The sequence below is a fragment of the Cebus imitator genome, unplaced genomic scaffold, assembly GCF_001604975.1.
Source record: "Cebus imitator isolate Cc_AM_T3 unplaced genomic scaffold, Cebus_imitator-1.0 Scaffold90, whole genome shotgun sequence".
Lineage (NCBI taxonomy): Eukaryota > Metazoa > Chordata > Mammalia > Primates > Cebidae > Cebus > Cebus imitator.
In genome coordinates, this window is record NW_016107405.1 from 4,084,002 (window position 1) to 4,096,629 (window position 12,628).

Sequence of the window (12,628 nt, forward strand, 5' to 3'; positions counted from 1 at the left end):
CCCATTTATTATAAAACTCAGTTTATTAGGAATAGAATTTTGGTAATTTGACAAGTAATATATCTGAAACTTTAAGGCAAACATCATAATTGATAAAATATTATAATTACTCCTTTCAAAATCATTCCTTTTGACAGTTCAACTTTGTTTTAAAAATTCTAGCCAAAGTAACAAGGTAAGAGAAGAAAAGTGATATTTTTACAGTATCAGTCTATCTCTTCATGTAGAATATAGTATTAAAAGAAAACATGTAAGTTACAAAATGTCACACACAGCTTGATATACTTTATATATACAAAGTTAAAAACAACTAAGATAAAAACAAGTTAATCATGTTTTCTTAGCCCAATGCATGGCAGACCAGCAAAGGAGAAAGAACAGACAAGCTCAGTGCTGTCGAGTGTGGTAACAACTGTAGAAATGACAGTAACAACTTCACAATGCTGCCAGATTTTCTTTTTAAATGCCTAAATTGAGTTTTCTATATAGTTTTAAATTAATTAAGTTTTAATTAATGTTGATATGAAAGTAATTCTACCCATAAGGTATATGTTTCATAAACTTTTTTGGATAGACCAGTAAATAGTTTGATATAATATTTCCTACCTACAAAAACTCTACCACAGTAATAGTGTCCTAAAGAGAAGTTTTCCTACCTCTTCAGGCTTTCATATGCTGACCCTGTTCATCAAATTTGTTACCCTTAATATCCTGATTTGATTACATGTAGAATGATTAGTGTTTACCTATATCTAATTTCAAACAAAATTATGAAATGCTATTTACCATATATCTCCTTATTGTCTAAATGGAATTCTTAAGGATCAAAGCTTCCACTACACATTTGTTTACTGTTAGGGTAAGGAATCATGTACATTTGTCTCATATATTATCAAAATGACAATTTTTTTTAGTTGAAGTTGCTAATGTCTCCAAATTGCAATTTTAAGTCTGAAAGGAAAGACAGTGAAACTTTTATTCAAATTTAGTGCATTGAGAAAATACATATTTTCACAGCCCTAGAAAAATGCAGCCTTGTCTTTGTTTAAAATCAGCACTATCCAATAAGAAAATGAAATCTGGGTCCAAAATTATTGTAGAAACATCTAAATAACCTCTTAAAATGTTTACATATCAATTTATTCTTATTAGGACAAATATAGGACGACATAAATAATCTGACTGAATTCCACATATGCTTTTTCTACTATTTTGGCCTCTTCCCTATCCATATTTTATATCTGATCTATCACTCAGTTATGACTTTTTCCAAAAGCTATTTCTCAGTTTGAATATTCTTCCCTATTCTCATATTTCAAGATCCTCAGAGCTCTAAGCCTAAATTATGTTCCCTGTCACTAGTATTTCTTCATCTCTCTCAATTAACTACCACCCCTCCCAAACTAACTCATAGTTTAAAAATACAACTTCCCCTTCTGCTCTCTCCCAGTCAAAAACTCCGAAATCTAAAATATTTCTGCCTTAACTCATGTATTAAGCCCAAATCTTGTGTGTAGTTTTCAAAATTTCGCTGTATGGTCCCACTTTCTCTAGTTGGCGTTATTTCCCACTATTCTCAAGATGAAATATTTCTTATCCCCACATACACACATACAGTGCCCATGGCTCTCAACAATAGACTTCAAACTCTAGTGGGAGGGAGGGTGTGAGAAGGAAGAATATTACTGCAAGGAAACTGTGAATTTATATATGGGGAATTTTGTTAAAGAAGATAATAAAATACAAGCATGGCCTTAACATATGTACTATGTCATGGACAGTTGAGTATTTATTATGTATTAGGTATTAAACCAAGCAAGTTTCATAATAATAATTTAATCTCAAGTAATCTTTATAACAACTCTAGGAAGTATTATAATTGCCATTTTAAACATAAAATAATTAAAGGTCTAAGAAATGAAATATCTATTTCATGATCATATAACTTTATAAAGAAATAGGGAGCTTGGACTCAAACCCAGGAATCCACTCTATAGGTAGAAGGGCCCTTGCCTTTAAAACTTTTATTCTTTAATGTAACTCAAAGACGTTACAAGGCATTGGATTTAATTTTTCTCAGTTTTATATTTTTCCACTGCTGTTTTCTGCACTATCACTGTCCCCATTCCTTCAGTAAGCATCCAAATCTAAGGCTCAACTTAGAGTAAGCCCTCTCCAGCACTCTTCCTCAGGCCAGCCTAGTTTATTTTTCATCTCACCCAGATAATATGGGGCTAAGCTTGCAATACATTTTCTAATTGAATTTAAATTAATTGTTTTATCATTCTTCATTTTTATTCACTCAGCAAGAGAAAAGGCATTATAATATATATTTACCATGATCCTAAAAATAGATTATTTATGCAAAGCTAAGAACTTTCTGCATAGATGTGTATATACGTATACATATATATAATATCCTAGATAATTTTATTATAAATACGAAAATGTAAAAAGACTTACATGTAGTTACATATTTCCAGATAATTTCTTAGTAGAGATAACAAAAGGAAAAAAAAACCTTACATGTATATGCATGTGCACTAACATATTTAATGTGAGTGTCAAGGGAAACTGAGGGAATTTTTTCAGTTGTTTGGATCCTATATTGTGTTTCTTGTTAAAACATTCATTGTGACCCTAAAATCGTAAAAGAGTAGATAGGATAACTGCAGACAGGAAAGGAAAACAAACTTCAGGTATAAAGAGAATCACTGTAGGGGAGCATAGAGTGCACAATGCATGCAAAAACTTGGCATTTCAAAGATTATTGTCTTTCTCTTTCGGTGTTCATTCATTTAGATGCAGTAAGCAAAGTCTTTATAGTTTCAGGACACACACCATTAATACTTCTCTAGATTTGTTTTCTTTGCTACCAAAGCAGAAGTATACAGTTTAAATGACATACAATGAATAGAGAAATCCCACTGTGTTATTATTGTTGTTATTTTTGCCATATTATGACATGAGTAAATATAATGTGTTGAGCTGGAGTAGGAGATCCCTTGTCCTTGATGACCTGGTTTATACATATAGCGGGAGATTATCTGGAAATATAATATGTGACTATATGCAATAATAGAAAGATAAAATACAAAACAAAGAATGATAATTTATACTTTTGCCCCATACATATACACATATGATCTATTTACTAATAAATAAATAAAAACAATTATTAATGTTAACAATGCAGCAATTAGTGTGAAACTTTCATCTTTTTGATAAAAAAGTAGTAATAAACATTACTTTAGTTTTAATATTTTTTACTAAATATACTATTATAATTTTTTACTATAGTCCAGAGCACTAAAAGCAATCTTGTAAGTAAACATGCTTGTTGATACAGCAGAATATATTTTATGCATTTCAAAGCTCAATTTTTGCATACCTTTTTTTTTATTGACTATAAGTTTATAAAGTTTAAATTCAGTATTTAATGTGCTTTCATCTCCAAACCCTGAAAGAATTCCAAAATACACTTGCTCACCAGTTTTAACTTTGAAGTGTCTATAACCTTCACAATAGCAATGGTCTTCTCTTTCTCCTTCATCATTTTCTTTTCCTTAAACTTGCAAACAATAACCAAGAGAACTGTGCAGAAACTTCTACACTCAAGTGAACTTTGGTTCTTCTTTGGACTTTAAGACTAATCTGGTCTACATTGTGATTGACAAAAGCTTGCTCACGGATGTTATGAAGTCCTTTCAAGTTCCAACCAAGCACAGCGGGTTGTTAATATTTACTCACTCCTCGTCTCTGGAATGATCTTGAACTATAACAGTTTACTGAGATTGCCAAATGCCACCAGCATTTACAGACACTTGATTGAAAAATACTTACATATGTTAAAAGAAATAAGTTACTATGCACAACCACGTCTCTGAAAGAAAGGGGTGAAACTAAGACCAATGGGTGGAAATAATACACACATATAATCTCAGAGGCTAAATAATCATTCAGCTGGGGTGTAGGTGATGATCAGATCTATCTCAGGTCCCTTCAAATCATAGGATTCTATAGTTCTATGAAATGGCTACATTCCTGAAACAGCTGGCACAGCAGAGTGGGTAGGATAGTTACATTGGTTTCATGCAGGGCTGAATTCAAGCCCCTACTTTGGCATTCACTAACTATATGAACTTGGGCAAGCTACTGAACTTCTCTAAGCTTCTTTCCTCATTTATAAAATTTTAATAGGCAATAACACTCTTTATCTCATAGGTTTGTTGTGAAGTTAAATGCAGTTTTCACAAAAAAGTATTTTGCATAATTCTTGTCACCTAGTAAGTAACCCATGCATGGTAGCTATTATTATTGTTGTCTTTGTCCGTTTGCTTCTGCTTTTAGTCAGTTAAAAGTATTCCTGAATACGAATCATAATGAGAACAATTATTTCAATACTATGTGTGAAAGTTAGTCATTTATTTAACATGCATTTGCTGAGCAACTATGATGTGTTGGTCACTATGCCGGGTACTGACAACAACAACAAAACAGGCTACTGTTCTAGGCTCCAGAGACATAGCAGTAAATGAGACAGACAAAATCCCTGTCTTCAAGGAGTTTGCATTCTACAGGTGGAGGCACACATTAAATAGGTAAATGCAATAATAAATAAGATCACTTGTGTTACATTACTCATAAGTCAGAGGGTAAATAAAATAAGACATTGATTTGAGGAGTCATGGAGTAGGGTCTTACAGTTAGCGTGATAGTGGTAGGCCCCTTTGACAAGCTGACATTGACTAACAATCTGAATCATTAAGAGGTAACCATGCAAAGTTTTGAGATGAAAGCATTCCAAACTAAGAAAAGGAAGTGCAATGGTTTTAAGATGATAATATTCCTGTCATGTTTAAGGAGGAGAAAGGGTACCATTGAATCCAGACCCTGAAGTGAAAGGGAAGTGCTGACTACAATAGTGTCTGGATTATATTCTGAGTGTTTCAGAAAGTTAATAAAATGTTAAGCAAGGAGAAACAGGATCCGATTATTGCTTTAGGAAGATTCTTCTGGCTGCTCTGTGAAGAACAGCTGTAAGGGAACAAAAAGTAGCAGGGAAGATAGGTCAGAGCCTGTGGCAGTAGTGAGAGATGACAGAATGTGTTTTACAAAAGGACATGATAGGAAGCTGTGAGATTCTGGAAATTCTGGATTTTCCGGGAGTAAGAGAGAGAGAAAAGCAAAGAATGGCCATTTGTGTTTGCTTGTTTCACATAAACTAAAAGCAGATTTGGGACGGAGGACTTCTTTTCAGCTATGTTAAGTTTAAGATGTCTGTTAGAACCACAAAAGATATCGAGTAAGCAGTAGAATATATGAGTCTGGCATATAGGGGAACAATCTAGGCTAGAGATGTGTTGATGTTACCTATAGGATGTGTACTGATATATGAGAAAAGAGGACTGAAGACTGAGCCTTGGGACACTCTAGAACTTAGGCATCTCTTAAAGGAAAAAGAACCAGTAGAATGAGTGAAAAATCAGAGAATCCACAGAATCCCAGATAGCTCTTCAAGAAGAAGGAAGTGGTCAACCATGTCAAACCCCACTGAGACGCGAAGTCAAGTGAGAATGGAGAATTTGCTATTGGATTTTGCATTGATTGGTTTCCAGAGCCCTGTAGAGGACAAAATCTCTACCGGAGATGAGAGAATGAGAGGGAAGGAAGTGGAGGCAGGGAGAAAATGTGGGCAGTGAGGCTTGTGTGTGTGTGTGAAGGAGTCATGAAATAGCCTGGTAGCCAGAGAGGAAATGTGTTTAAAGGAAGCTGTTTGGTTTGGTTTGCTTTTAGTGCATGTTATTAAAGGCTGATAAATGCTGATATTTATAATCCAGTAGATGAGCATATACTGATGATCTAGGAGGAGGAAAGATTTAGAAAAAAATCAAGTCCTTTGGAAGGAATCCCAGATACAAGTGGTAGGACTGGCTTTAGATGATGAGCTAGGACGATCATTCACATGCGAGCTGATTATTTAAAAGAGCGTGGCAACTTCTCCCCTCTCTCTTGCTCCCTCTCTCACCACGTGATAATCTGGCTCCTCTTCCTTTATACCACAACCGAAGCTTCCTGAGGCCCTTGCCAGAAGCAGATGCTGGGGTAAGGCTTCCTGTATACAGTCTGCAGAGTCATGAGTCACATAATCCCCTTTTCTTTATAAAGCACCCAGCCTCAGGTATTCCTTTATAGAAATGCAAAATGGACTAACACAGGCAACCCTTGTCATATAGTAGGCAAACATAATAATACTTATTGATAAATATTCTCATTTTTGAAGCCTACTGTAATAAACAACTGTTGATTTTGCCTGACTAGAATCCATTCACATTTGCTTGGGTAACAGCTACTGCTTTCTTGGTTCTCACTCTTAGTCTGGACAATGTGTTGTGGAGGGCTGCTCAAGCCACAGTGCTAGCATAGGCCAAGACCCAGAGACATTGGCTTAGAAATAGATATGTGACAGGAGTTGCTGTTTTATCCCAGAGCGTTAACTGGAACTAAGAAGAAAAAGATTTCCTCTTAGGTATTCCATCCTAACTGAATGTTTCCATTAGGATGCATTTGTTTATGAGAACCAGAAACTCCTGGCATAATTAGCTTATAAAATAAAGAAAAATAAAACCCTTACATAATGTAAAATCCATAGGCAAAATAATTCTCCAGGGGCATATAAGCAACATTTCTTTGAGTATCTGTTGATTTTCTCTTTCCCTTTGTTTCTTCTGTTTTTCCTCACTTTATCTACCTTTTAGTTAGAAAGAAAAAAAAAAAGGCTACAGCAGCCCCAGAAATCACATTGTCCTATAACATCATAGAGAGGCAAAAACCCTTCTCTCTTGAAAGTATAGACTGAAGAAAACTTCCAAGCAGTTCTCAGTATCCTGCTCAACTTGCCAAAATTGCAGCACAAGCCCATTCTTAAAACAATCTCTGGCAAGGGAAATGGGGCCACCAGAATTGGTTTAAATTAATCAGAAACTTCCTTTTTCTTGTGAAGGAATGGATGTCTGAAAAAAACTAGGTTAGTAAGAAAAAACTGTATGCATGGCTGGGAATAGGCTATGACAGTGTCTGTTCAATGGCTGAGAATAAAGCCAGCACAGAAGAAAACAGAGACAAATTTACAAAGGGATGCCCACATACAATATTACTTAGGGATTTTTAGATGGCATGAACCAATAAATTCCTTTCATGCTTAAGCCCCTTATGAGTCAGGTTAACCACCTGCAACCAAAAGTTCACTGGCTAATATACTTACTCAAAGCTTTTTTCTGAATCTAACAAGTCTTTGCTTTTATCTACATAAACTATAAAAATCCTTCAGAATTTCCTACCCCTATTCTACCAGCTATTCTTGTACATTCTCTTTTTTCTCACTTCTTGCCTTATGTTGTTCTCTTAACTTGCTACTTTTCTGCCTTCATGTCTATCTCTTAAAATCTTAACTATACAGTACTTCATAACTATATTTCAAACATCACCTCTTTCTAAAGGACTTCCAAAAATTCTCACTTTCGCATGGTTTCTCCTTCATTTGAGCTTCAGAGCAAATCTCTGACTAGCATTTAAAATGCACACATGTAGTCTATATCAATTTTAAAAAGTCTTCAGAGACCAATATTTTTAATTATTCTCATAATACAGAAACAGATGCCAAAGAAAAGGCAGGTTAAGTGATTTGCTTAATTTCTAGATTAGAACCAGGTTTGACACAAGTTCCATATTCTTTCCCTCCCCGACTCTCAGGCGCAACTCACTGTGCTAACCCATTATATTGTCATCTCTTGACATGTGAATTATGCCTCACTCAACTTGTAGTATCATACTGTGTGAATATTATGTTTTACATAGAATAAGTATTCAATAAATATTTGGTTAATTGAACTGCTTGGTTTTATGTGTGGATCTAGAATTATCAATAATCTTTTGTTGGTCAACAGCAGATATTTCTTTATGTGAATACACTTAGGCCAGTAGTATCCATCTATTTAAAAGTACATTCTGTATATCAAAAGCATATTCTCAACAGAATTCATCACCAATTTTTTTACTAAGCCATTCTACACAGATTCTACAAAACAAGTAAATAATTTGACAGAATGTATCAGTGTACAATTTCAATGAAGTAAGTACCATGTGCAAAGAAGAGAAGCTTGCAGGAAATTAATGTCATTTCCTTAAACTCAGAAATTGAATACTAGTTAAGAAAATAGTATCCTCATTCCGTGAAATTAGAAAGGGAGATATTAGCCTTAATATCATATGTATCTAGATAATTAGTTTTTATGTCACTATGCTACTTGAAATCTTAAGAGAAAAAAGGTAGAATCATTACTCTATACTTAAAAAAAAATGAAAACTGAAAAAAAAATCCTACAACAAAAAACAGATTTTGAACCTCATCTGATACTGAGCAGGTAAAGTTAATATTGGTGACTTGACTCACACTCTGTGGAGGTCCTGCATAGTGGAGAAAAGGAGAGACACTTCTCTCATTAGATAGCCTACTCAAGAATTGAAACAGAAAAGAAAAAAGATGCCTCCACTACCAATTTTTCTAGGCCCTAAATTGAAAACATCCATCAAAATGTAGTCTAGCCTATTGACTTATTGATGAATAGTCCACAATACTCAGTACAATCAGAATTCACTTTTTAAAAAATAAATGTTTAAAGTAACAATTCAGTTGCAATCTTTGAGATTCTTTCTTCTTGTGTTCTCTAAAAGATTGTAACCATAAACAAACCAACACTAATCCTTCAAAATGTGTTGAAAGAGCTTATACAGCCTTTACAGATAACATTTTTATGATTCATAAATGAACAATCAGAAGGCACACAGCAAGCAAATAGGAGATAAGACACTATCCCTTCATTGAGTAGTATTCCAGGAATTTGTGCTGATTTCAACACAGAAGTCTTTCTACATGCTTTAAAGGGGGGTGAGGCCTGTTCTTTCTTTTTCAATTTGACTTTAACCTCTGGCTATTGGCTTAGAAGTAAATTTACATTTTTCATCTTTGTAATATTTTCTTTCTTATTCAAAAGTATAGAGCCTCTGAATCTGAAAGCTATATTAGTCATGGGAAAATAGTCAAAATTTAGTCATGACCTTCTAAGGGTGTTTCATTATATGCTGTGCTTAAAATAAAAAATTTAAAGATTAAATTCCAGCAAATTAGATATATAGTTAGATGCATGTATATAGAATTAGATAGATAGACACACACATGCACACACACACACACACACACACACACACACACACACAGAGAAAGAGAGAGAGAGAGAGAAAGAGGGGGAGAAAGATTAGTACAAGCACTGTATTCTTCCTCAACTATTAGGAAACCTTTTTTTCTGCACCAATAAATATTTTCTAGTATTCATGTTTATCTTGTCTGTTTCAAAGTGCAGAAAAAAATACCATTTGCTAATCAAATATATATATATATATATATATGTATATATGTTTTTTAATTATCAGAGTGTATTCATTTCAGTTTCAATGACCTTCTTGGGTCTGAAAGCACTTACTGTTCTTTGCATTAGCAGAGGAGAGTCTGTTTCTTCCTCTTTAAAACTTGATTCCATATCGATTATATCCTCAATAACGTCCTCCATCTAGCAAAATATAATACATTTAGAATATTGCACATAATGATAAAAGTTGTGCTTCAGTCTGAAATCAGAGAGAAAAATTCTAGCAATCTTTAAAAGTTTTTTAGACAATTTAAATTGAGTATATATATATATATATGAAACCTCAATATAATGTATATATATAAACACAGACTACTTTAGAATAGAAAATGCAGGAATCTTGACAACCTTTGGTCTGATGATCTTTGGTTTGTTGCTTTTCCTTGCACTTTTGTCCAAAGGCTGACAGGTGACAACTTGGCAAAGCACCCTGAGCTAGTCTCTTGCAAATCAGTATCTACATAAATAGAGTGGTTATCATAAAATATCTCTAGGCAGACAGAGTCCCTATACTTAATATGTACAGAGAATACCTTCTACAAATTTTATTTTTTTTAATGTTCTGATTGCATGATTGCATATTACATGTGGATCTCTAAATATTCATCATTAAATATTTGTCAGTACATTCCTGTAGATACAGAATACATGGAAACATTTCATTCTACCTTCTCTAAAGACCAATAATAATAGATAACAGCAATAGCAGCAGCAAAAACAACAATAATCATGGACATTTTAAATAGTAACAATAACAATCACTTTTATAGTGCATTAGAAGTACCATGCACTGTTCTAAGTGCTTTGCATACATCATTCATTTAATATTTATAATAATCCTATGAAATGAGTCATTCATTGCATACATCATTCATTTAATATTTATAATAATCCTATGAAACTCTGCTACACAGAAAAGGAAACTGAGAGAAAAAAATTCAATGATTTGTCCCAGATTATACAGTGAGTGAGTGGTGGAAGAAGGACTGACATCCTAGAAATTTGGACCTATAATCCAAACCTCACTGACTTTCTATTTCCTTTCTCAATTATTTTCTAAAATAGAAAGTTTCCTCCCCTTCTGTACTTTAGCCGAGGGAGATTTTAAAAGCTTATGTGTTTAAAAAATGGTTGTTTATCTCTCTCTTTATCTCTCTCTCTGTTCTAGTCCTTGCTCTCTTCTCTTCCATCATATTCCATTTAGTGTATTTTTTAAATGTGATATAAAATCAAATATATTGTGAATGTTTAATTTAGTTAAGTGTAGTACTGTGAATCTCCTATGATATAGGCAGATACAATTGAGAGTATACTCTGATTGATATGGAAAGATATCTTATAGTTCTATTGATATTATCTTCAAAGCAAGATATCTAGGAACTTAAGAGAATTAAGTGTTCAGAGAATTCTACTAAGATGCTTCAAAATATATGGAACACTATTCATATCTTAACAAATATTAACTAAGCAATGTTAATTGTGAGATATTGTGGTTAGAACTGGAGCTACCATAGCCAACAGCATGAAATTCTCACTCTTATGCAGCTCTAATTCTTAAGACCCATAAACAACTTAATAACAAACAGACCCATAAACAGCTTAATAACAAGCAATGGGCTGAAGATATTAAAGCAGGTAGAGGGTAGAGTTTGATGAAATGGTTGTTATTTTAGAAGTACATCAGAGAAAGATTTACTGATGTTTGAACAGAGACAAGAATAACATGGGAAAGGGTGGTCCCTGGGAAGGGAATGAGAAAGACCTAATGTAGGAACAAGTTTAACATGTTTGAGAATCAATGAGCACTAATGGGAATAGAGCAAATTGCACAAGGACAAGAGTGGTTACAGATGAAGTGGAAAAGCATGCAAGAAACTAACATTGTAGAATCCTCAAGGCCTGTGGTATCCAATAGAAATTTCTGCAATGATGGGAATGTCCTATATCTGAAATGACCAATATATTAACAATAATAACTAACTACATATGACTACTAAACACACGAAATGTGGCTAGTGTAACTGAGAAACTGAAATTTTAATTGCATTTAATTTTTTAAAACGTTATTGAATTTGGTCAGGCGCAGTGGCTAACACTTGTAATCCCAGCGCTTTGGGAGGCTGAGGCGTGTGGATCACTTGAGGACAGGAGTTCTAGATTAGCCTAGCCAATATGGTGAAACCTTTTCTCTACCAAAATATACAAAAATTAGCCGGGCAAGATGCTGCACACCTGTAGTCCCAGCTACTTCAAAGGCTGAGGTGGGAGAATCACTTGAACCAGGAAGGCAAAATCTATAGTGAGCAGAGATCATGCCACTGCACTCCAGCCTGGGCAACAGAGTAAGACCCCTTCAAAAAATAGAAATAAAAATAAATAAGTTATTGAATTTGAACTAACTTTAAATTAAAATAGCCACATGTGGTTCATGGGTACTACAGTGAAGTGTGTAGCTCCAGCCATGGCCAGATGTTAAATTCCTGTGCATAGAGAGATTTTTAAGAATCTAGGTTAATACATGTGCATACTTTGTTTCTTTTGGTTAGTCCAGCATCTGAAATTCTTTAAGTGAATCCTTGATTGTTATTAAACTTGAATTTTTATTTTGTGATATTTTACTCATATTCTACCATTAAATGGGCAAAAACCTTGTAATGAAAAGATGTGAAGAAGATCTGAGAAGATTGCTAAACAAAGTGCTTTTCCTTTGGATACTTGCAGTGGATTCAGTAAAAATTACACATAAATCATTCATCTATTTTCTCTCTGGAAGCTTAGGTCATAAATGACGTGGTCTCTTTAATTTTTCACTTTGACAATAAAACATGCTTAGGTTCCCTTATTTTAGAAATAAACTTTTCTTTGTTATATGTGAAAGTTCACCCACCTTTGGAAGCTATGCCTTCGCCTTTAACACCGCTATGCCTCATTTCTATCATCTACCTACATGATTACTTTTTCCCCTAATTTCAGTTTTTCCATTATCTGAATGGATGTTAAAATCTAAAATTCAGCCTAAAACCTTCACGACTTATAAGTATCTTCATAATTAAAAACCTAAGAATCCATTTGTTATTTTAAAAAGACAACAAACACACCATTTTGTATCAGACGAAACAGAATTAACAAATCAGACAAAATAA

The 12,628-nt window shown here is 33.8% G+C and overlaps 1 protein-coding gene across 6 annotated transcripts in view; it reads right to left on the reverse strand.

Moving 5' to 3' along the window:
- Nucleotides 1-12,628, reverse strand: part of TFEC (transcription factor EC) — an 80,715-nt gene that overhangs the window by 25,731 nt on the left and 42,356 nt on the right. For 3 of the 6 annotated variants that reach the window (XM_017535046.2, XM_017535048.2, XM_037740802.1), the window contains one exon: nucleotides 9,540-9,626. The exons of 2 other annotated variants lie outside the window; for them this stretch is intronic. In XM_017535046.2, the coding sequence (XP_017390535.1) occupies nucleotides 9,540-9,626 (87 nt within the window). Of the gene's footprint in view, nucleotides 1-3,490; nucleotides 5,625-9,539; nucleotides 9,627-12,628 lie in introns of those variants that run through there. One more of the 6 variants, XM_017535051.2, reaches the window with a different exon arrangement.